The sequence below is a fragment of the Sphaerulina musiva genome, assembly GCF_000320565.1.
Source record: "Sphaerulina musiva SO2202 unplaced genomic scaffold SEPMUscaffold_8, whole genome shotgun sequence".
Taxonomy (NCBI): domain Eukaryota; kingdom Fungi; phylum Ascomycota; class Dothideomycetes; order Mycosphaerellales; family Mycosphaerellaceae; genus Sphaerulina; species Sphaerulina musiva.
The window spans coordinates 1,230,567-1,253,757 of record NW_016017390.1 but is presented as its reverse complement, the minus strand read 5'-3'; the positions used below and the strand labels follow the sequence as shown (position 1 = coordinate 1,253,757).

Sequence of the window (23,191 nt, the reverse complement as noted above, 5' to 3'; positions counted from 1 at the left end):
TGGCACTCCTTCCTCCCGCCATATCTCGACTTCGTTGTCTACCTACTTTCTTCATCTTCACCAGGAGCAACATCGACGGGACATACTAAGTTGAGAACCGACTTCATTCCTTCCACAGCCCTCCTGAGTGTGCTGACCTCAAACAACACCCGGAATGCAGCTCCCACCCTCATAATCAGCCCTCCACTATCTGCATCAGCCCTCGAATGCCTTCGAATCCGCCCTGTCTTTCACTCCAGAATCTGCATCGAGGCCACCGACGACGCCGCCGCTGCCTTTTCTTCGACATGGAAGTCCTCTCTATAGCCGATTTTGAACAGGAGCAGATGGCGGAACTCGATCACAATATGGCATCAGCAATTGACCAGCTGGTCAGCCTGACACAGCCGGAAGTCTATGGGCCGACCCTCCAAGATCTGCTCTACCGCTTTGGCAATCTGAGTCTCGACGAGGATGCCTCCAATCCGCATTTCGACTTCTCTCTTCCCTCTACCTGCCAGCAGTGGCCTGGACCACGATTTGGCGCTTTCTCTCTCCACAAAGCAATCACTAAGCCTTCCAGCAAATCCAAAGCTAAGCGACCTGGAGCGGATGGCCATAACAGGATCGTCAAGCTGCCGAAGCCGCATCCGAGACCGCTCAAGATGAAGCCGATAAGTGTCACCGCTCCCAAGGTTTGTACATCAGTCGCCTCTCGAGATCCGCCCCTTCGCCTGCTTGATCTTCCCGCAGAGATACGAAATCTCGTGTGGAGTCTACTGGCTGTTCACGAGGAGCAGCTTGAAGCCCAGCTGCGACAGATCAGACCTTGCAAGAAGCTCACCACTCACCGTAAAAGCTTCGTCCGACGCTTTCCCCAAGAGCCGGTCGTTGCAATGGTCAACAAACAGGTGCGGCGAGAGGTTCTCTCCATCTTCTACGGGACCAATCACTTTTGCTTCGAAAGGAACGCATGTGCCAGGTTTGCCAAGTACAGCATGCTCAATCCGCCCAACATGCTAAAGTGGAAGCCCACGGGGGACTTGGCAGGCTTCCTCACGTCTATCGACCTCCGATTCAATGCACTCCCGAGGACGCTCGGCATGGTACAGATCGTCTATGACCTGAAGCGCAAACCAGATGGGTGCATCACGGTGGATGTCACTGTCGAGAAGACCACTGGCAAGAAGATCAAGAAATTTGATGGCGAACAGTTCTGTTTGTGCGATGAATTGAGCGTTGCAGCAGCGATCGTGGCATCGAATGAAATGGATCGCGAGCGGGACCTTGCGGACTGCGCGATGAACGTGGTTCGAACGCGACATGATAGGCTATTCGCAGGACCAGCCATGCAAACGACGAAGCTCGGTAATTTCTTCCCTCCCAGCCAAACATGCATGATATGTGAGAAGGCGACTTTCGAGATAGTTTACAGCGGCCTATGAGGAGGAGTGCCAAGGAGGGGATTCGTGCGAGGTGATTGGTGGTACTTGCTGCGAAATGAATCACGAGCGTCTACGGTAGCGAAGAATGTGCTCTACGAAATATACCCTTTTGTTTGCTTCATACAGGGCAAAATGTCTAATCGGACTCGGCCCGAGTGGTAATATCCCGTCCCAGCTACCTCCTAGTACTATAGCTGCTTTATCTTGACCGCCCCTCGAGTAGTGATATTGTGGACAAAGTTCCAGCTAGAGAGTTGCGAGCACTAGTCACTTTGGATTTGCACACTGTACTTACCTGATCCTCGGGAAATCTCCCTTTATTCGATCGCGAGCAATATAGCGTGCAAAAGAACGGCTAAGACGAGCCGGCTGCATACCTATATAGCAGGAAATGCCAAATCGAAAGGCATGAAGTGCTGCCGCTGCTATCAAAACGGAATGTCAAAAAAACTAACATGTCTAGCCAAGGGGCCTCTCCGGGATTCGAACCCGGGGCCTGTCACAGACGAGCAAGAGTGAACCTCTGCTGGGAGAACCCGAAGCGACAATCATACCACTAGACCAAGAGGCCGATATTGGTCCGAACAATCTGCAAAACAAATATGTAGATTAGAGGATAGTTTAGCCTGAATGTTCATCCGCTTGGGGTTGGGTGGTTACTAGGGAGGTAGCTCTTGGTTCGGGATTTGCGATATTTGCTTGGTTACTTACTTACTTTTAGGTACTTTTAGGTACTTCTAGGTAGGAGGTAGGAGTGGTGTGAATTCATGACCTTACCTTACGGGCTGTTCTACTGTTGGAGATGGAATGGATGAAATGAGTTTTGTGTAAGGAGGATTTCTGGGATTTTGTGAATGTGATAGTCAACGAGAAGATTAGGCAGGTTTGCATGGGAAGCCTCTCTCCTCTTCTGGAACTTCTACCTTTTTGGCAACGAAAAATGGAAGCTCGCTTATGGTGTTTTAACTTGTGCCAATTCTACTACAGATGTACGTTAAGCCTCCAAGAATGATGTTTGTTCGTTCGTCCGTTCTGACCGGATTGGATTGGATTGGGATGATTCCAGCATCTCCAGAAAAACCAAGCGGACGGTAGGAGCATGATACATCGAACCCTTACCAAAACTGCCCTCATTCATTTATACCTGATATCTCCAGAAAAAGCCCGCCCTCCCCATCCCCATCACCAAACCCCCAAACCCCCCTCCCTCCCTCATCTCCATTTCCCTCCAACTACTTTCCCCCCTTCTTCCCCTCATCCCTCCCCCTCTGATCATACAACTCCCGATTCTCCAACCCTCCCTTCCCAATCCCCGCCGAACCGATTTTCGCTTCAATTCGCTCATGAGCCTCATGAATCAATCCAATGTGTCCTCGCAAGGTGCCTTCGATTTCGTCTGCGCGCGCTTCGTTTTCTTCGAGGCTGTAGGAAATTTGGTTTTGGAGATAGTAGGTTGCTCCGCCGGTGGCGCAGAGGTTGAGGATGCTGAGGAGGAAGGTGGGTTTGGTGTAGAGGGGTGGTGGCATGGTAATTCTTTTATGTTTTTGTGTTGTGTTGTGTTGCGTTGCGTTGCGTTGCGTTTTTGTTTCGTTTGCTTTGCTTGTTTTGTGGTGGGATGATGGTATCTGTCGTCCTTTCTTTCCTTGGTGCTGGGTTGGCTTTCTAGATGTGTTTGTTGCTTGAGGTTGATGATACATGTACGTCTCGAGAGGGTCGATCATATACGTCATGACGGCATTGACTTTTGTTCGTACATACAAGTCAATTCATGTTGTTCTTATGTTTTCCAATGCGAACAGATAAACCTGTACGTAGCGTTCTCAGATGCAATGAATCAACAGGCGCATGACTGTTGTGCAGGTTGGGAGAGGTATGCTTGCAACTCGTGACACTCAACACATTCACTTCTCATGTGGGGGCGACAGAATATCAGGACTGCTTCATTGAGTCCACCATCTACCAACTTCGACACTTCTTGTTATTGATATTGCTTTGCAGGCACGCATCGAATAGAGAGCTATTCTAGCGCAGGCTGCTCATGGTTCCCGTAATCCAGTTTACTCGTGAGACCTGTGCACCTAGTGCCACACCGGGCTGGTGCCAGGCACTGTTTGTCCTTGCCCCTTGGTAGACTAACCAATGATCATCTTTCCCCTGTAAGTACAACGGCCCTTCTGGAAGCGAGTCATCGCGGGTTGACATCCAAGTCCAGGACTCCGGAAGCATTGCGATGTCTTCTCTATCGAACATGCCGTGTCTCGACTTCTGCCTTGTAACCACACTCTGACACTGCTGTCTGCTTTCATGGTTACACTGGATTTGAGCTTTGAACGTTTGGTGATTGAAGATGTAGCTCTGAGGCTGCAACCTATGCCAACAGTCTTGGTGGCAAGCAAGCGAGGGCAATGCTCTTCACTTCTGGCAAGCAAGATGAGTCCAGAGAAACGAGCTCCGTCATCTGTTAGCACGAGGAGCACCATTATCTGACTCATACTTCAGCCTCAATTCCGTCACATTCCGCCATTGATGTTCCCAGTCATAGTCTGGCCATCCTTCGGGGAGCGTGGAGTATTGAGGCAGGGTGTATGCAGCGTCGCAAGAGCCAGCTGATTTGCATTGCAAGCCACAGAGGCCGAATAGCTTGCAGTAACAGTCACCTGCATTGGGACAATGCACGGGAGGCTTGCGAAATATTACTGCGTAGAGATGTTAGTCAAGTTCGATCCCACCCAGACTTTTTGGTATGTACATACTATGCCATGAGTACTCAAGAATCCGGCCACTGAGATAGTCCTTGAGGGGTGTGTGAAGCAACCAGGCTCTGAAGCGAATATAATCTGTGACTGGACGCTCGTGGATCTTGTCGGCAGTCACAGCGAACTGCGCACAACAGTGGGCTCCAATCACCTCGGGAACCGGCTCATGGGGAAAGAGCTCTTCGAATGCTTCTTTATAGAAAGACCCGGCACGAGCCTCCTTTGACTCAGGATCAGCTACTGGCCCAGTAGCATTGGCCTCGCTTAAGGGATGAATCTCTGCAGGACAGCCTAGACTCCAGCCACATCGCAGGCTCACATAGCCTTCCCTCTGAACGTGAGGAAGATTCAGCCTTGCAAGAACCGCCTGGCCATCATAGAACGGATCATCATTATGCCATTGGTATCTGGTGGAATGGGAGAAAATGGTAATCTTGGGAAGCTTGTCGTAATTATCAATGATGTAGCTGTAGGGTACTTCTATCAGAACCAGACAGTCCAAGTTGACACGTATCAATACCACTCACGTCAAGTATGCCATGCCCTCCCGTCCCTTGTTTTGTGGTACTGCGAGGTCTGCATTCGGATCGTCGGTCACATATACTGACTTGGTGTAATTTGGAAATGCGTCCAGCCATGTAATATCGTCGCCCATCTGGGTCGCTACCACCATCGCAACGCGAGCCTCAAGGCCCCGCTGCGGCGGTACGTCAACTTTTGCATTGCCCAGAGCGAGCAGGGTGCAGCATTGGCCGTTCGAGAAAAGGAATAGTAAGCAGGCGGCAGAGAGACATAACACGAGCAGCCAATAGCGTTGTAGTCGTTGTGGATGCCGTGCCAGCAGGCTGACGCAGCTTTGCATTGTCAGTGAATAAAAAAAGCGGGTGAAGAGTAAGACATGTACACGATGGAAAGGCACATGGCAGGGAATCAGCAACTACAACATGAAGAGAGCGAGGGACTACGTTCCAGTGCCTGGCAGGGATGGGCGAGTCGTCCTTGTCTCGACAAGCATTCGCATTTCGTACAAATCGATAAAAAAAGAGCAAGTTTCATTGGACCGGAGGCGATTTGAAGAATTCTGGCCACAGTACGCGGCAAGCAGCGGAAGCCCCGACAACATCACGTCTCGCTCTCCTGCCGGACCCAGCCTTACAGAAACCGTCCAAACCTACCTCCTAGTGTTACGAATGACTACTGTGCTCAAGGCACGTGCAAAAATTCCAGTACATGAAGCAGCCGGAGATACACCTTCACTTCAACCAGTATCAGAACTCACCAGCCGCTCGTCTGGCGCGGCATGTGTGGAATGTGGAGTAGAGACGATTCCGCTGTGCAAACATGCTGCAGCTGACTCTGGGCCAGAGAGTTCCCCTGTGAAGACCAGCCATGAGTTGAAGGTAGGCACAGGCGTGCAACTTGCCTTTCTAGCACTGCGTAACTGCGATATATCGCTTGGCCAGCGGCAAGGCCATTTCTCGGCCAACGAGCAGAGAGGGCTATTCTGGTCGATTTTAGATGTACGCGGAGATCACCAAGCACGATACTTTACCCATTGCCGCGATCCGTTCAGAAGATCGCGGCTCGCAGCACTGCAAACAGGCTCAAGTGTGCTTTGCAGAACAATCCACGTCTCTCGTGGTCTCGTCGAGGTTACATATGTCACTGCAGCGTTTCCAATGGGCTGAACGCCAGCGCAACGCTTCGCATGTCTTTGCGTCTTTCAGCCTGGCCAATATACCTGGTACCTTTGGATTCGTCGAGCTTTGCTCATGACCGCGAGTTTGGAGTTGCTTGCATTCGCGCTCCCTACATCCTCGTGATCCCCAAAGAAGACTATCTCGTTCTCTGGCCACTTTATTGGGCTGAGCCAAACTGCAAGGTAAAAGTTCCAGTCCTGAACATGGCTTCTTGTCCACTGTACGTACCGCAATCTTGGTCCCAATCCAGAACATCGATCACGGCGCGATGGAGTCAGTTCGCCAGTGTTTATATCAATGGATTGAAGACTGAAACACATCATTGAGCAGTATCAAGCACTCTCCAATACCTTCTTAGCGTTATCGACCACCTTCTTTAGCTCGGCGCTTCCCTTTTCAACCGTCTTCTCCATCATCGTACCAGCCTTTTTCAGATCATCCGGCCTAGCAGATTTGTTCAACTGCATTGCCCGTAACTTCTTCTGCTGTTTGCCCCTCGCATCTCTTATACTCGTGCTAGCCTTTTCACCTGCTTTCACAGCTTCGTCGATGACAGCTTTGCGTGATTGTGCCGTTGGGGGTGGGATGTTTAAGATGAGAAGGAGTTTATTCTGACCAGTGGGATCCGGTTGAGGGGTGAGCGATAGCGAAGAAGACTGGATGGCGGAAGTGACCGGCTTAACATGCTGTGAGAGAATAGTCAGTACTGTCATTGATGCAGTCCTTCGTCGTCCTCTCCACCCACATCCTCCTCGCCGACCAGGACTTGCACTGTGCGGCCTTTGGGAACGACCTGGGCGACATCGTTGAGCCTGACAGTCTGGGTGCTTTGCTTGTTCGGTTGTACGCGCAGATTTTCGACGACTTCGGGGTTGAAGCGGCCACCGGCTCGTAGCTTGGACAGATCGTTCTTCAGCCGTTCCAACGTGCTCGCAATCTCGCTTTCCAGAGCAGAGAAGTCGTATGGATCCTCAGTGGCAGCACTCGCGGCATCGGTCTTCCCTTTCGAGTCGGCCTTTTTCTCCTCGCGAGATGCCTTACCTCCTTTCTTGCTCAAAATCGCCGAAGTCGAGAACGGCTTGGCGCTGCTTTGAGCAATGCTAGGCTGTGCTGTGCGGATGGCGGCACGATATGCGACTCTGCTGCTCCTGTTTGACCATCAGCGATGAACTCGCCTGTCGCCGTGATGGCGCCTCTCACATCGACCTCTTCTGCACCGTTGCTGCTGTTCTTCGGATGAGAGGCGCAAGGCACTCGCCAACAAGGACTCCACAGAAACGACACATGATGGCGGATGATATGATGATGAGATAATGCCTTCTATGACAGGTCCTCGAAGGAATGTGGTTGTATTGAGGGTTCTCTCAAGCTTTCCGATGACATTCGGCAAGTGGAGCCGAGGATTGTCGTCGTGACTTCTGGCTGACACGCGACTCCAAAAGAGAGCATTTGCGACCACAAACATCTTATCGCATCACATCATCACATCGACCTCTGTCCTCCACTCAAACAACGAAACCAACAACGACACCAGCAATCAACTAATTTCCCCGGCGCATGTATCCCAATTGACGCCCTGTCACCACTGCGACCCCAACAACCACATCTCGCACCGACTTCTTCCCCGCAGGACGCGCCAGTCCTCTGCAAAATGGCCACCCAAATGAACGCGCAAGAGCTCATGCACCTGCAGAAGCAGATTGGTAAGGCTTTGGAATCTGGGGATCCGCCTAGCACGCTCCTCGAATTGCTCAAGCCACTGGACAGCTGGCGTGCGACCGAAGACCTGCTGAGAGTATCGAGAATTGGCATCGCTGTCACGAAATTGCGCCAAAACAAGGACCAGAAAGTCGCCGAAACTGCCTCGAAGCTGGTGAACCGCTGGAAGCAGGAAGTTAGCGCGAAGAAGAAGAAGGCCGGTGGAGACAGCCCAGCACCACCTGCTGCGGGAGTCAAGAGTGGGACTGGTGCAAGTGCGACAGGAAGTCCTGCAACACCTCCAGTCAAGACAGAGTTGAAGAAAGAACAACGCAAGAGCACTGTAGATCCCTCGAAGCGGACCACAATCACAGATAAGATCGACCACAGTGTCACTGGTGATAAGGTCCGTGATGGTTGCCTGAAGTTGATGTACGATGGCATCGCATTCATGTCGGAGGAATCGCCTGATGCGGTGTTCGATGTGGCGAGAAGAGTGGAAGTTGCGGCCTTCGAGCACTACAGGCAGGAGACGAGCAACGACTACAAGACGAAAATGCGATCTCTGTTCCAGAATCTCAAAATGAAGGACAACAAACTGCTCAGAAGAGACGTTTTCAGCCAGAAAATCGATGCAAAGCGTCTCGTGACCATGACGAGTGAAGATCTGAAGAGCGAGGATAGACGAAAGGAAGACGAGGCAATGAAGGAGGAGAACATGAGAGTGGCCATGACTCCACAGGAAGCCAAGGCCATCTCGACCACGTACGTATCATACCTTTTCCTTATCCTCTCCGGACATGGGACAGGAACGACATCCACAGACCCTGCGCTCTCGTCAGTCCTTCTACTGGCGAGCCAGCGCAGGGTCGCTTTGCGTCCCAGAAAAATCTGCTGACTAATCCCAACATCACAGCTTCACATGTGCCAAGTGCAAGGAGAGCAAAGTCTCCTACTCGCAAGCTCAGACTCGATCTGCTGATGAACCGCTCACGACCTTTTGCGAATGCACCGTCTGTGGACATCGGTGGAAATGTAAGTCTTTCGAACGGCCTCGTGCTTCTATGCTATTCACATCGCCACATGCATGAATGCTGACCATTGTCCGATAAACTGCAGTCTCCTAGTTGCCCCGAAAGCAACATACGAAGAGTGCGACTCTCCAATAGTGGTTACCCAGGGGCATCTTTTGAGTGGCGCTCCTTTACGCAGTGGTAATGGTCGAGCTGATTTTCCCATCTTCTGCTACACGAGCACAAAAGAGTTCGCGAAGTCAAGCCAGTCTTGATGGTCTGCGTGTGGTCGGTATAAAGACAAACAAGTCATCGCAGGGCAACGGCTGGCAGGTACATTGGGCAAGCAGGGTAACAGTCTAAGCTTTTCGGGACAAACGGACTCCGCTACTGAAATGACTTGAGTGCGTCCGGACATGGATAGAACATCCAACCAAAAGTTTGGAGGATAACCATTCCATTCGGAGCAACATACTGAGGTCGTTGTACTGTTGCTGCTGCTGTAAACGAAACGAATCAAACAAAAAAATGAAACAGTAAACAGAATTAATGAAAACACCCTACACGATCTCAGTCCACTTTCCATGCAAAATCGGGAGTCTTTTTTGTCTTCTTTGTTTTCTTTGACTATTTTTCGAGATTCTTGCTCTCGAGTTTTGATAAAAACAGAAAGTGTTGAGTTTGAAACGTCCTCATACCTACCTAGGTAGGTAGGTACTCACCTTACCTTACCCACCTACATGTACCCTAGTACCCAGTACCTGCCTCACCTCACCTCACCTCACCTCATAAAAAGATCCATGGAAGTTTCATCTCTAGGTATTCTGTTCCATTGCAACTATCAGTCAGGTATGTATCCCTTCAATACTGCAGCAATGGATATTGATGCATCTCTTCTAGTCTACCTCGTAGGGGCCTGCTTCCCTCTTTTTTCTTTTCTTTTTCCCCTCTTTTTGGGGTCATTATAAACGTCGGGCCAATAAATTTTAAACGTCGGGCCCAAAGTTTGCCTTAGGCATAATATGCCTTAGGCAGAAGATATCTCAAACTATTTCTCTTAGGTTTTCTATCTCTCTCTCCCCCCCCCTCTCTCTCTCCTTTCTAGGTAGGTATTTTGCGTCTCGTTCCTCTCGTTGCTCTTAGTCCTCTCGTCGCTCTCGTTGCCCTCGTTGCGTTACGTTACGTCGCGCCGCTCTCGTCGCGTCGCGTCTCGTCGGTCTCGTTGTATCTTGTCGGTCTCGTCGGTCTCGTTACGTCTCGTCGGTCTCGTTACGTCTCGTCGGTCTCGTCGTATCTCGTCGGTCTCGTTACGCTCGTCTCGTCTTCTCTCGTCGCGCTCGTCTCGTCTTGTCTCGTCGCGCTCGTCTCGTTTGTCTTGTCTCGTTACCCTCGTCTCGTCTTGTCTCGTCTTGTCTCGTCTTGTCTCGTCTTGTCTCGTCGCTCTCGTCTTGTCTCGTCGCTCTCGTCTTGTCTCGTCGCTCTCGTCTTGTCTCGTCGCTCTCGTCTTGTCTCGTTACTCTTATCTTATCGCTCTCCTCTCTTGTCGCTCTCGTCTCGTCTTATCTCGTCGCTCTTGTCTCGTCTTGTCTTGTCGCTCTCGTTATAGAAGTAGGTAATATACGAATATTCTGCCTTAGGTGCATAATGTGGCCTAAGGCAAACTTCGGGCCCGACGTTTAAAATTTATTGGCCCGACGTTTATAATGACCCTCTTTTTGGTGGTCTTGAAGTTGTTAAAGTCTTCTGGACAAGCAATACAGAGGGAGGCTGCTGAAAAGGTTGAAAGAAGTTGATTGCTTGTTTTTATTTTGTTTGTTTGTTTGTTTATTTTCTTCTCATCTGTCTGTCGAGAATACATGCGGCAATTAACAGTGGATGGTAGGTAGTCGCTGCTGCGGAACTGGGATCAGATCAGATTGGAGTTCTTTTCTCAAAATGAGTTCCGCGCACAGTCACAGTGGACTCCCTTTCGCATTGTGGAGAGGAAAAAGGACGAGGGAAGATTCGAGAGTTGCAATACATCGCATTCAGGTATCTACGCTTACGCTTTTTGGCACGGATCAGAGAGGAAAAGAAAAAAACATCAACAATTCACTTCCTGCCTTGCCTTGCCTTACAAAGGCTTGCCGCCAATGAAGTCACTCCACCTCCTGACTTCCTTGGGGATGCCCTCCGTCTTTGGCAATTTCTCGCTCATGCATTGGGCGAAGAGCACTGCGGTCCTTGGCTCCATGAACAATGGGTGACCAAAGTCGACCGCATTCCTCCTCATGACGTAGTCCTTGTCAGTCATGCTCGAAGCCCTGCGCTTGGCCAGGTTGAAGACTCCGCGGATGTCGTACTTCTCGAACACGCCGCGAAGCTCCTGCTTGTTGTCGACCGGGAACTCAATCACTTCAACAGAGACAGAGCCGTCCTTCGAGGACTTCTCGAGGTGTTCCTTGACGTTCTGGTCTGCTGCGTAAAGCTTGTAGCCCAGAGGGTTGAGGTAGTCAACGATCTTGCCGAGATCAGGAGTCTCTGTGTCACCACCAAAGAGGAGTCCCTCACCTGGCAGTGGGACACGGAAGTTCATCATACTCTGCACAGCAGTCCAGTAGGCCTCAACGAGATCGGTACCGAAGCAAGCCATTTCGCCAGTCGAGGACATTTCGACACCAAGGTAAGGATCGGCGCCAGCAAGACGAGTCCAGGCGAACTGCGGCACCTTGACAGCGAGATAGTCGCGTTTCACGTCCATGAGGTCAACAGGCTCTGGAACGTTTTGGCCAAGAAGAGCACGAGTAGCGACGTCGATGAAGTTAGTTCCGAGAACCTTGCTGACGAATGGGAAAGATCGAGAAGCACGGATGTTGCATTCGATGACCTTCAACAGTGGTTCACCGCCTTCTGGGTTGTTGGCAGAGATGATCTGCATGTTGAAGGGACCGGTGATAGACCAAGCCTTGGCGACCTTGATTGCGATATCCTTGACGCGCTCCATGGTGCGCTTTGGGAGGTGGACAGGGGGGAGGACAAGAGAAGCATCACCAGAGTGGACACCGGCGTTCTCAACGTGCTCAGAAATAGCGTGGACGAGGAGTTTACCATCGTGAGCAACGGCATCGCAATCGATTTCTAGGGCACCTTCAATGAATTTTGTGATAACGACCGGGTGGTCGCCGCTGACTTGGCTGGCAGCGAGGAGTTTCTCCTCGAGCTCTCCCTCAGTGCGGATGACGGTCATGGCAGCACCAGAAAGCACGTAAGATGGACGAACAAGAACCGGGTAGCCGACTTCATTAGCAAAAGCCTGGGCCTCCTTGTAACTGGTGAGTTCCTTCCAGGCAGGTTGGTCGACACCGATAGACTCGAGAATCTGCGAGAATTTCTGTCTGTCTTCGGCCTTGTCGATGTCCTCAGGGTTGGTTCCGAGAATCTTAGCCTTGCCGGTTTCCTGGAGCTTGAGTGCAATGTTCTGTGGCAGTTGACCACCCACGGAAACAACGACACCAGAAGCGTGCTCCATTTCGTAGATGTCCATGACACGTTCATAGCTAAGCTCTTCGAAGTAGAGACGATCCGGAACGTCGAAGTCGGTGCTGTAGGTTTCTATTCAAGCAAGTCAGTAAACGTCGTACAGCATGTTCAACGGGAATACTCACCTGGGTTGTAGTTGATCATGACAGTCTTCTTGCCCTGATCCTTGAGTGAGAGAGTAGCATTGACAGCACACCAATCGAATTCGACGGAGCTTCCGATGCGGTATACACCAGATCCCAGAACGATGATTCCCCTGTCTTCGAATGTCACATCGTGGCTGGTGGCGTTGTAGGTCGTGTACAAGTAGTTGGTATCGGCAGGAAACTCAGCAGCGAGAGTGTCGATTCTCTTGACCCAAGGCTTGAGACCAAAGTTCTTGCGGCGGGCGCGAACCTCATCTTCAGTAGAATTGACAGCACGAGCGATCTGCTTGTCGCTGAAACCTTGCTTCTTAGCCTTGTGCATGAGTTCCTTTTTGATGCCGAACAGAGAGCCGATGTCCTGGAGTTCTTTGGTGGTGTCAACAATGTTCTGAATCTTGTACAAGAACCATCGATCAATCTTGCTGAGCTCGTGGACCTTGTCAACAGAGTAGCCTTCGTGGAGCATGGCCTGGCCAACAGCAAGCCAACGGCGATCGGTCGGGTTCTTGAGCACTTCATCCAGATCCTCAAAATGATCGCCTTGGAGGCCATCGAACTTTGGGTCGACCTGACGGATAGCCTTTTGGAAAGATTCCTCGAAAGTACGGCCGATGGCCATGACTTCTCCGATAGATTTCATGGAAGAACCGATCCTGCGGTCGACGTTCTGGAACTTGGACAGATCCCAACGAGGAATTTTAGTGACAATGTAGTCGAGAGACGGTTCGAAGTTGGCAGTAGTAGTACGAGTGACAGCATTGGGCAGCTCAGGCAGAGTGTGGCCGAGAGCGATCTTGGCAGCAGTATATGCCAAAGGATAACCAGTAGCCTTGGAGGCGAGAGCAGAAGAACGAGAGAGACGAGCGTTGACCTCGATGACCCGGTAGTCCAGTCCATCGGGCTGGAGGGCATACTGGACGTTGCACTCTCCGACCACACCTAAGTGACGAATGATCTTGATAGCAGCAGTTCGAAGCATGTGGTACTCTTCATCACTGAGCGTCTGGGAAGGCGAAACGACGATCGAATCTCCCGTGTGCACACCGAGGGGGTCAAAGTTCTCCATGTTACAGACAGTAATGCAGTTGTCCGAGGCATCACGGACGACTTCATACTCGGCCTCTTTCCAGCCCTTGAGAGACTTCTCGACCAAGATCTGGGGGGACAGGGTCAAGGAACGAGCAGCCATGTTGCGAAGCTCTTCCGGGTTGTCCGCGAAACCAGATCCGAGACCACCCAGAGCAAAAGCAGCTCGCACGATGATAGGATATCCAACAGTCTCAGCTGCCTGGAGGGCATCCTCGACAGTCTCAACGGCAATACTCTCAGCGATAGGAATGTTGATCTCCTTGAGAGCTTTGGCGAATAGATCTCTGTCCTCGGAGGTCTTGAGAGTCTGCACGGGGGTACCCAGGACCTTCACTCCATATCTCTCAAAGATGCCCATTTCGTCCATCTTCACTCCCAAGTTGAGGGCAGTCTGTCCACCAAACGACAAGAAGATGCCATCTGGTCTCTCTTTCTCAATAACATAGGTGACATACTCTGGCGTGACGGGGAGATAGTAGACCTCGTCGGCGAGCACGTGAGCAGTCTGGATCGTAGCAATGTTGGGGTTGATCAGGACAGAATGGATGCCAGCCTCCTTGAGCGCTTTCAATGCTTGAGACCCCGAGTAGTCGAACTCGCCGGCCTGGCCGATGGACAGACCACCCGAGCCGATGACGAGCACCTTCTTGACATCGACAAGGTTCTGGCCGCCAGCGATGGCGCCGCTTTCGAGGTAGGCCTTTGCATTGGGAGCAACTTCGGCCTTGCTCGCAGCACGTGCGGCAGAGCGTGTGAAGGTCCTCGCCTGAGTGGTGTGTGCAGACTTCGCAGGAGCGTTGGCGAGGGGAGTGTATCGTGCAAGCGGCCGAGAAGTGAAAGTGCGTCGGGCAATGCGCGATATGGGTTGTTGGTGGAGGAAAAGGTCGTGGTGCAGCTGGCGCGCGATACGCCCGCTCACAGCCATGTCTGAAGATTTTGTTCAGCACCCGCAGGCCTTCCACAGGTGGTCACTGATGTAATCTGCTCTCCTGTCAGCTTCAGTCAGGCTCAACTCAACACGCTGCTCATATCCCAATTTCCGCCGTCGTGCGTGCTCGTCGGGAGCAGTTCGGGACGGAAGAGGTGAGTGAGGTGTTGGGGGAGCGGTGACGGTTAGGCGGCTGCCAATGGAGAATGATGTAGAGATGTAGGGTGGAAGAATCGCGTCTGGGCTCGTACCTTGCGAAGTTGTGAGCGTTGGAAATACCATGGAGATCACTCAGCTCAAGAAAGCTGTGCAGGAGACAAGCCACTGTGGTGCAATGGCCGTTGTTGTCGAGCAGAGAATTGTCTGCTGACGCGCAAGAAATAATACAGAGCAAGCTGGGGACGGGACGGGTCTTGCCGCGAAGGAAAAAAAAAAGGCGATAGGACAAGGGAGGTTTTGAGTCACTGTGATGACCCCGGGACCCCGGCGATTTGCAGCAGAAGCAGAGAGCTCAGTGCATTATCCGTTCCGACAACAACAATCGGCAAAAAGGAGAGGGCGAGGGGGAGGAAGAGGGAGAGAGGGAGAGATATACCGCATCAACATTGTGCTACATTACGACCTCCTATATGTTGAGTGAATTTTCCCCTTATCGATTGCCATGCAAGTGCTGTGGGAACAAGGTGGACACTCGGCCGTGGAGCTCAAGAAATTTCTTCCTCCGCCGCGACCAATCGTCTCCACACTAACCTACATCCTGGCAATAGTAATGAGGCACCATCGATCACGACAAAAGCCCCACACAAAAGGAAAAAAAAAATGAAATGATGCCAGTGGAGCAAGTTTCTCTCTCATTCACATTGCGTCTCCTGTCTGTCTACTTGCTCAATCTCCAGCTGTTTCCCCCCAGTCTCCTCACCCTCTCCTGATCCAACTCGACTTCTCCCAAGCATTGCACCATATACATTAGTGGCTGATCCTATTAACACTTCCATGACAGTGTAGTGTGTGTACGAACTCAGAGCGCTGCTCAAGCCATCAGCCACTCACGGAGATAGTGTATGTGTTGCAACGGCCGTGCTATGCTTCCCAACCCACTCAGATGACAAGTAAAACGCACAGTACGCATATGCAGCACACCGGGACGAGAGAGAAATCCTCTCCTAAACAGCAATAAACAAAATGAAGGCTCGCGGCCTACAGTAACAAAAGTGGTATCTTTGTTTGTGCAATCAATGCATCACCCCCACCCCTCCGTGTTGGCGACGTTAAAACAATCAAATTTTCTTGGACCCAACACATGTCGGTCCAAAAAGTGCCGGCTCTGGTGATATTCGTGATCATGACGGCGTGACGCTGCTGGCTTTCTTGAGCCCTCGAGACCTGAGATGGGCACATCTGGGCACACGCGCAGCGCTGGGGAGCTTCTAAACCCTCGGCGCTGCTTGGCCGCCTCCTTCCAGCTTCGAGAAGAGCTGTTCAGGCGGCAGCCGGTTCACATTCGCGCTCTTGTCCGCTGTTATCGGCACATAACCTTCGATGCGTCGTCTGCGTCGCTCAAGCAAGATGCCCAGCAAGATGACCAAGCCAGTGATGGCAAGGGCGATCGCCAGACCAATTGCTACAATGACGCCAAGCGCAAGACCATGATTCTTACTGGTCATAAAGTTCTGCGGATTCTGGACAAAAATTGCAGACAAACTGCCCTGACTTCCATTGTCCATGCTAGTCAGGATGTACGGTTCGTACATGGTGCCGTTGAAGAGAACTGCGCTCGCGTTGCCTTGCTCAGGAATGTTGATGTTGCCAAGAATCATGAGCACCTGGTCGTCCGCGACCAGGTCACTGCTGGCGTGGTTTGATGTCAGAGGCATAATCTGAAGTTTGCGAATAGACGTCGAGTCACCCAGACCAGAAGCGCCAGTCCATGTGCCATCATTGTACTTGCTCAAAAACACGGACTGGTTTGTGCTGGAGATGCCACTAACCCACAGCTCTTTGTACGCGTTGTCCACGGCAGATATCGCGGACACCGGACCCGGAAGACTGGAAGCTCCCTCATATGCGGTGAAGGTCTGCGCTTTGGTGTCGTATGTGGCCATTGTTGTCATGTTGTTATTGATCGTGAGATTGCCGGCGATGATCAATTTTGTATTGGAGGACCACATCATGGCATACACGACACCCGAAAGACCACTCCCAGTGCTTTGCCACTGTAATGCTTCAGTGTCGTAGTAGCAGAGGGGCCCGCACGGAAGTGAACCGGCGGTAGAGTAGTCTCCGCCAACATACACATCAGTACCATCAGGCTGCGCTGTGATTGCGTTGACGACAACATTCTCGCCCCCAAGCGCCGGTGGGTGGGGAGCAGCGTATCTGTTGGCAGACAAGTCATAGACAACGAGGCCAGTCGCAGTATTGCCGTTCACAGTACCGTTGATAGCACCTCCGGCCCACAGCATTGTCTCGTACGTATCCATGGCGACGAAGATCGAGTCCGAGTCAAGACCGCTAACACCGCTGACAGACTGAGAAGAATCGGTATCGTTGATGAAGATCAAATTTTCAATGGTGCTGCCATTGCTGGCCATGGTGCTGAAGCTTCCACCGAGGATGGTAATGTTGAGGCTGCTCTCGGAGTAGAACAGACCGTCGTACACACCGGTGTAGTTCGTGCCGGAGACGTCGTCGGACAAAGCTCGCTTACGGACTGAGGCGGTGCTGGTATTCGAGTTGTCGCGGTTGGTAGAGAGCTGAATGCCAAGCGACTGCAATTCAGGAGAGCCAGAGCCAACCAGCTCCACCACGTCGCTGAAGTCCAGCCCTTGGGACGAGATCATGCCGCCGTATACAGGTTGCATGTCAGGCACGGTAGAATATGCGGTGAGCCGACCGTTCAGGGCACTGTCAGATCCAGCAAGGTTGTGAAGCCAGTTGCTCTCACTCGGTACCCAGATAGCGAACCCGCTCGACTCGAAGGCAGCATTGTTGCCAAACGCATTCACGGAAGTGAAGTTGCCGCTGACAGCGAACGTAGGCTGCTCGTTATCGCTTGTGATGTTCATCGTTAAAGGCAGAATGTTGAACACGGCACCATTGACACCTGCACCCAGAGCAGACCACTCGTTGCTGTCAATGGAGAAGGCAGCAATATTGTTCAATCCCTCGGTGGGTTCCATCGCAGTGTTGTTGAAAGTGCCACCAAAATACAAGACGGTGTCGTTCAGGTACATATCAAGGACTTCTCCGTTCAACCCACCGCGGGGAAGGGCAGTAGCATCGTCGCCAGCGACAGACATCACATTCGCCGATCCCTTGCCAGTGAAACTTCCCGCAGCATACAAAACATCATTGTGCTCGGCAATGCTAGCGAAGCTTGCTCCAGCATCCAGCGAGATGGCGGCACGATTGATTGCCGAACTAGTGTAGTTGGTGCTTGTCTGCGCCTCATCTGGGTTGTACTCGTATAGACCATTGAGACCACCGACGCCACCAGTGGTGGAGATGAGCTCGAAGCGGACACGCGACGCAACGACCGTAAGTGGAACTCCTTGGTTGACTGCTGGTGCCAAAGTGACTGTTGGGACGAAACCATTGGTGTCAATGTAGCCATAGTAGATTTGTTCGAATTTGTCGTAGTTATTGGTCTGATAACTGCTCGTGGTAGCCGGCGAACCATTGGATGTCAAAGAGGCCGTAATATCGACCATACCCCTGGTGGCGCACGTGCCGTCCAGGATGCAGCCAGGGGTGTAGAGCGTGACAGAGTAATTGCCAGACTGCGGGAGGTTGGGCTGGAACACAACTTTTGTCGCGTCTCCTACATTTGCGGCGTCGGTGATCGTGGTAGAAAGGAAGTCGGCTGGTGTAAGGCCTTTACTGGCAACCTGTGTCCAGGCATTGGCGGGCAGAGCAGTCGAGTCCGAGGGCGCAGCAGTGTCGACGCAGGAAGGAGCATTGAAACTGTTGACTGCATAGTTGTAGATGTCATTGGAGTACAGTTCGATGCCATTGAGACCAGCGCCAGCGCCATACCAGTCAGTGATCCACACGCGGAAGACGCTTAGGCCAATGGGCCGCTCGAAGTGGAAATCCTGCGCGGTGGTGTTACCTTGTGGTAAAGGACAGAATCTCACGCAAGAAGCGTTTTGGCCAGTCACTGGATCGACGTAGGTCAAGTTGAGAACGCCTCCACCATTCATCTCCTCGAAGTAGAAACTCTTGGTGCCACGTCCTTCATAGTCGGCGTTGTAAAGTCGCAACATGGTTGGATTGATGCCGAAGCCGAGGGACGACTGCCAAAAGCCTCCAGTGTTGTCGGCGAGAAGCCATGTGTTCCCGGTTCCTTGCTGCGCACCAGTCTTGCAGATGATATTGTTAGGGTCGCTGAAGCCAGACGTGGACGAAGATCCTGATGCAGTGATAGTCCCTGAGCCAACGTTGATAGCCTGCTGATCGGGTGTCGACGGCGTGGACATGTTTCCAAGTCCAGTAAAGCTGCCGCCAAAGACAATGCGGTTATTACTGGTCTTCGTAATGGTGTTTACAGGACCGTTGAAGCCAGCGAAGGGTAGGTTCACCCATCCATTGGTCCAAGCCAGAGCATTCGTTGAGTTACCTCCCATGAATTTCCCTCCGACATATACTGTACCAGTATCGTTGTCGCAATACACGGCGTTCACAGGCCCTCCCGACAGACCATCCAGCGCCGTCACCTCATTTGTCGATGGGTTCCAGAGCGCAATGGCATCTGCTCTTACTCCTCCCAAACTTGTGAAATTACCTCCTACAACCACTCCGTTCAGCGTGCCATCCGTCGACACGAATGCGCACATGGCCGCTATGGTTGCATCCGCATCCGCGAGCGCCAACGACTGAAAAGCGCCATCGGGATAACGCGTAAGCAGCGATTGACTGCCGTTGGTGGATTGGTTCTCATTCTGCCCTTGATACGTGTAGAGTGATATGCTGTCAAAGTCTCCACCCACTGCGACCCTGCCTAGTTGCGATAGATCGAGATTCGGTGATGGTACGGCGGTCTGTGCAAAGACGGCTGCTTGTGCGCGCGGCAGGCCGAGGAAAATGGGTGTGGTGATGATGTAGGCAGTAAGCTCTGGCCCGAGGGCGAGCAACTGCTGTAGGATGTTCCGCATCGCATGCGATGGATGCTGCTGTGTGTGCGCGCCTAACGAGGTGGTGGCAGGCGGGTCGTCGTGGTGTTATTTGATGTCGATGTCGGATGTCGATGTGGATGTCGTGAGTAGCGCCAGCGACAGGAGTAATGCGAGAATGAAGATAGGATATCAAAGCATGCGAGCGTCTGTCGACCTTAGCACCTCATGACCGACCGCTCGCGTTACGATGCTGCGGAGGGTTTCAATGAATCGCCTACAGGTATCGACAGAGGCGACCTGCAGCGGACCGTGTCGGTGGCGGAGGAGGTACGTGTCCGTGGCCAGAAGGCGAGGTGCGGCAAGCAGTAGGAGGCAGTAGTAGGAACGAGTGGCGGTAGTTGGGTGAGCGGGTGGTGAGAATGAAAGAACGAAAGACTGTGGGTGAGTGAGTGAATGTGGTGGTGGTAGCGGTGGTGGAGGAGGTGTGAGACCGCTGCCTGCCCTGCCTGCCTCGTCCTCCTGTGGACGTCGTGTAGGAGGCAAGAGGTCGGGTAGGTAGCGTAGCAGGAGGTGCGCGATCAGGTGCTGAGGAATGGAGAGCGTTGCTCAGGAGCCACCGCCAGCCGTGTAATCTCGGGATGGCGGGAAGGTCGTGTTTGCAGTACTAACGGGCCTATGAGGGTTCAGCGCCGAGCACGAGTTCTCATGAAGCCCAGCCCCAGCCTTCTCTTTGCTCCACAACACCTCGTCCGTGGTGCTGCTTCACGCTTTCGTTATTGTTATGAATGAGGCTGTTCATGAGAGTGAGAGAGAGGATGTGTCGATGAGGATATGGTGGTGAGGTTGCCTCCTTGCTGCCCAGCCAACACTCGCAACCTGGCCCTCTCGGCAATGGGTGTACAGCCACGCAAACCCTCGTGCTTCGTGAAACACCCCAAACTGCACGAACTGTTCCGGAACATCGGACATCTTTCCTGGAAGGGGATTCTTATATCATGCTGCGACTCGCAAGGCAAAGGGTCCAGTGAAAGGGACGGAAAGCACAGTATAGTCCATACTCGTTGAATCACCATGTACCTAATGTACATGTCGGTACTGTGGTACCTTACCTACTGTACATAAGGTGCCACTCCATCGTGACGACTTCCATCTCACATGCAGCTTCTGTGATCCCTGTTGTGGATCGTGGATAGTACCATTACAAGTTTACAACTGCCGCCAAAGCTAATGTTTGTCCTTCAAGCAGTCCACTCAAAAGAGCAATGGTCGACAGTACAACGCAACGCCAGCCACCATGTCCTACCGCGCAAGCACAAGATCGCACCAGGACGCACAAGTGACCCGCCTGCGTAGGGTGTACCTGCAGAGATCAGCCGTCTGGTCCCGTCCGACCTCACGTTGCTGTTTGTGTCGGTGGCGATCTAGACGTGCGTGAACATCAAATGCTCGACTGACGGCCGATGCGGGAGATTGCCATGCGACGCATCTGCATCTCAATGGCCTTGTTCTTCTCCTCCTTGAACTCAATCTCCCTGCACCTGCAAGTCATATTGAAGTTCTCCCAAGTAGCCTCTCCAGCCGCTACCAATCGACGAATCTCCTTCTTGGCGTGGAGTTGACGGTCCAGAACTCCCCCGTGGTAGCGTCGAGTCTCCCCCTCAGTCCTCGAGTTGATCCTAGTGAGTTGACCAGCCGAGAGGTGCTCTCGGATTCTGCCTGGCAGGACGATCCAGTTCTCGTCGGTCGGATTGTGCTGGCCGTTCAGGTCTGGCATCCAGTCTTCGTGAACGTAGAAACAGACTGTGCGTGGGCAGTCCTCGCGAGATGCTGGAGAGAGCTCGCATCGGCGATGGGTGCAACAGACTTCTCGATATATGCATTCATTGCATACAGCCGCTTCGTTGCATCGAATGCCATGCGATCTGCCGCGACATACGTTAACTGACAGCTCACGCAAGGAATGGCTGGGGGCACCTACCGGCAGTGATCGCACACGATGAACTTGTTGCCCTTCAGTGCGTCGTACTCTGGTTGCGTGCGTGCGGCCATGGTGGCCGAGCAGAATGGGGGGGTGACCGGAGGCGGAAGCTCCTAGGTTCCCTGTCAGTATTACCCTGGGAGACAATCTCGATTCAGACTCACCTTTGCGGTGCTTCGCAGGATTCCGAGCTCAGCTGCTCGGTGTCGCAAGATGTTCTTGAAAGCGACGTCCTCCTCGTGGTTCGGCGCAGCAGTACTGCCACCCCGGCCAGCCATGTGGGCATCTCCGATTTGTGCGGAGTGCATGGGAGTCGCTGGATTGCCCTGCAAGGAGCCGCTTGGGCTGCCTTCATCGTTGCCCGGAGCGAGGTGAGGTCTGTCGGTGAAAACGTCGTCGGGTTCGTGGCGTGGACCGACAACTGGCTGCTGGTGCTGCCGAGAGAGCTGAGGCGACGAGCGTGCAAAGATGTGGTGTTGCTGCAAGAGGCTGTATCCAGTGGAAAGCAAGCGGTCGGCATGAACAACCAAGTTCGTGGCGTCGCGCTCGACGTGGGATCCAACCATATCGTCAATCCGCACGTACGACAGACTGACGCGCGCATCGTGGAGGCTGGTGGCAGTTAGCTATTTGGCATAGCGCTATGTTTGGCAACATCGCGCAAGATGTGGTATGCCATTTGGTTGTCACTCAAACGTCTTCCGAGATCAGACTTACCTGCGACAAGCCATACAGGTGCAAACCTGCACCTGTGTCTGGCCGTAGTCGAGGCGATGGGTCATGGTGGTAGGGATACGCGAATGATGGACAATGTGGTAGTGTGGATGTAATGAAGGTGATGAATGAGCGAGGTTCGGAAATGAAGTGGTGTTGGAAGTGATGGATGTTGTTGTTGGTGCGAACGTGCCCGTCGTGTAAAATAAGGTAAGTAAGCTGCGAAATCGAGTGAATGAGCAGCCAATAGCGTTAACGACCATCGTTTGTATCCACACAATGACTACTACGTACTGTATAATGAGCAGAACGAAGGATAACAATCAACTCACCAGGCCGCCATTGAACAGCTGGATGAGATCATGTCTTGACTAGGTACCTGTACATGCACATGTACTCCATCCATTCACAACTGTGTTCATCTGTGTGGTTCCTTCCCACCACCGCTGGTGAACAGTGTCTCATCCGCCTGTTGCCCGAGTGTATCCCCAAAGCACCCAAGATCATCACGTTGATGGCGTCGCGGCGCTCTTTATTCTCGTGATGCTGGACTAGGGAATGTACTGGTACGTCTGTACCTTAGTCAATAGGTATCTAAGGCGCACTGAGCTGCACGATCGTTGGCTCTACCACCTATGCCACATCCTACTCCTGCACTTTCTCGCTGCTATGTTCCATTGAAGTTGTCTTGTGCGCGTATGAATACTATATGTAAGGTATCCATGATGTCTGTGGAAAGTCTGATCCTAAACAGAAGTGCTCAACTTACAATTGCCTTTCAGTGTGAGCTGACTAGCAAGACCTTTAGCAACATTGAGTCTGTGCATACCTGCCTGTTGTTGGACATCGAGTGCGTAGAGCGAAGAGGTTCAATCTTCATACTAGGTCAGGTACATGTTCAAGCTCAAGCCGGGCGGGCATTGGACCTAGGAGAGACGCTTCCGTAATCTGCCCCTGGGAATGATCCAGCAGATCTGGCCGCGTACTGTGTGCATGCTGTCGGGATGCACGTAGCCATGATTGCCGTCTTCAGTGTGCTTTGCGATCGGGACTGGGGCGGCACTAGCGGTGTACACATGGTGCTTTGTAGAGCGACAATCATCGCAGACTAC

The 23,191-nt window shown here is 52.3% G+C and overlaps 8 protein-coding genes and 1 non-coding gene across 9 annotated transcripts; 3 read left to right on the top strand and 6 right to left on the bottom strand.

The window, feature by feature from the left end:
- The first annotated feature begins 117 nt into the window (after positions 1-117).
- Positions 118-1,525, top strand: SEPMUDRAFT_150747 (uncharacterized protein). The gene has a single exon (XM_016906372.1). It carries the CDS (start codon positions 207-209, stop codon positions 1,422-1,424), a length of 1,218 nt encoding a protein of 405 aa, XP_016758863.1. The 5' UTR covers positions 118-206; the 3' UTR covers positions 1,425-1,525.
- A 367-nt stretch (positions 1,526-1,892) lies between these two features.
- On the bottom strand, positions 1,893-1,995 carry SEPMUDRAFT_t55. Its single transcript has one exon. It is a non-coding gene; the product is annotated as a tRNA-Pro (tRNA).
- A 661-nt stretch (positions 1,996-2,656) lies between these two features.
- On the bottom strand, positions 2,657-2,950 carry SEPMUDRAFT_49002 (uncharacterized protein; the record flags this gene model as incomplete). The annotated part of the gene is made up of 1 exon (XM_016909093.1): positions 2,657-2,950. The coding sequence occupies one exon, from the start codon at positions 2,948-2,950 to the stop codon at positions 2,657-2,659; it is 294 nt and encodes a 97-aa protein (XP_016758862.1).
- A 928-nt stretch (positions 2,951-3,878) lies between these two features.
- Positions 3,879-4,853, bottom strand: SEPMUDRAFT_143373 (uncharacterized protein; the record flags this gene model as incomplete). Its single annotated transcript, XM_016903040.1, has 3 exons — positions 3,879-4,120; positions 4,178-4,647; positions 4,708-4,853. 3 exons carry the CDS (start codon positions 4,851-4,853, stop codon positions 3,879-3,881), a joined length of 858 nt encoding a protein of 285 aa, XP_016758861.1.
- Positions 4,854-5,124: 271 nt separating this feature from the next.
- Positions 5,125-5,956, top strand: SEPMUDRAFT_119268 (uncharacterized protein; the record flags this gene model as incomplete). The annotated part of the gene is made up of 2 exons (XM_016901494.1): positions 5,125-5,580; positions 5,699-5,956. 2 exons carry the CDS (start codon positions 5,125-5,127, stop codon positions 5,954-5,956), a joined length of 714 nt encoding a protein of 237 aa, XP_016758860.1.
- Positions 5,957-5,988: 32 nt separating this feature from the next.
- On the bottom strand, positions 5,989-7,212 carry SEPMUDRAFT_150746 (ribosome recycling factor). Its single transcript, XM_016906371.1, has 3 exons — positions 7,081-7,212; positions 6,626-7,028; positions 5,989-6,566 (listed from the first exon to the last, which is right to left on the bottom strand). The coding sequence occupies exons 1-3, from the start codon at positions 7,164-7,166 to the stop codon at positions 6,213-6,215; spliced, it is 843 nt and encodes a 280-aa protein (XP_016758859.1). The 5' UTR covers positions 7,167-7,212; the 3' UTR covers positions 5,989-6,212.
- Positions 7,213-7,384: 172 nt separating this feature from the next.
- Positions 7,385-9,150, top strand: SEPMUDRAFT_90115 (transcription elongation factor S-II). Its single transcript, XM_016910521.1, has 3 exons — positions 7,385-8,343; positions 8,495-8,613; positions 8,698-9,150. Exons 1-3 carry the CDS (start codon positions 7,532-7,534, stop codon positions 8,703-8,705), a joined length of 939 nt encoding a protein of 312 aa, XP_016758858.1. The 5' UTR covers positions 7,385-7,531; the 3' UTR covers positions 8,706-9,150.
- A 1,444-nt stretch (positions 9,151-10,594) lies between these two features.
- On the bottom strand, positions 10,595-14,781 carry SEPMUDRAFT_150744 (carbamoyl-phosphate synthase mitochondrial precursor). The gene is made up of 3 exons (XM_016906370.1): positions 14,525-14,781; positions 12,236-14,326; positions 10,595-12,182 (listed from the first exon to the last, which is right to left on the bottom strand). Exons 2-3 carry the CDS (start codon positions 14,268-14,270, stop codon positions 10,705-10,707), a joined length of 3,513 nt encoding a protein of 1,170 aa, XP_016758857.1. The 5' UTR covers positions 14,271-14,326; positions 14,525-14,781; the 3' UTR covers positions 10,595-10,704.
- Positions 14,782-15,119: 338 nt separating this feature from the next.
- SEPMUDRAFT_150743 (uncharacterized protein) lies at positions 15,120-19,949 on the bottom strand. The gene has a single exon (XM_016906369.1). It carries the CDS (start codon positions 19,424-19,426, stop codon positions 15,701-15,703), a length of 3,726 nt encoding a protein of 1,241 aa, XP_016758856.1. The 5' UTR covers positions 19,427-19,949; the 3' UTR covers positions 15,120-15,700.
- Positions 19,950-23,191: the final 3,242 nt, after the last annotated feature.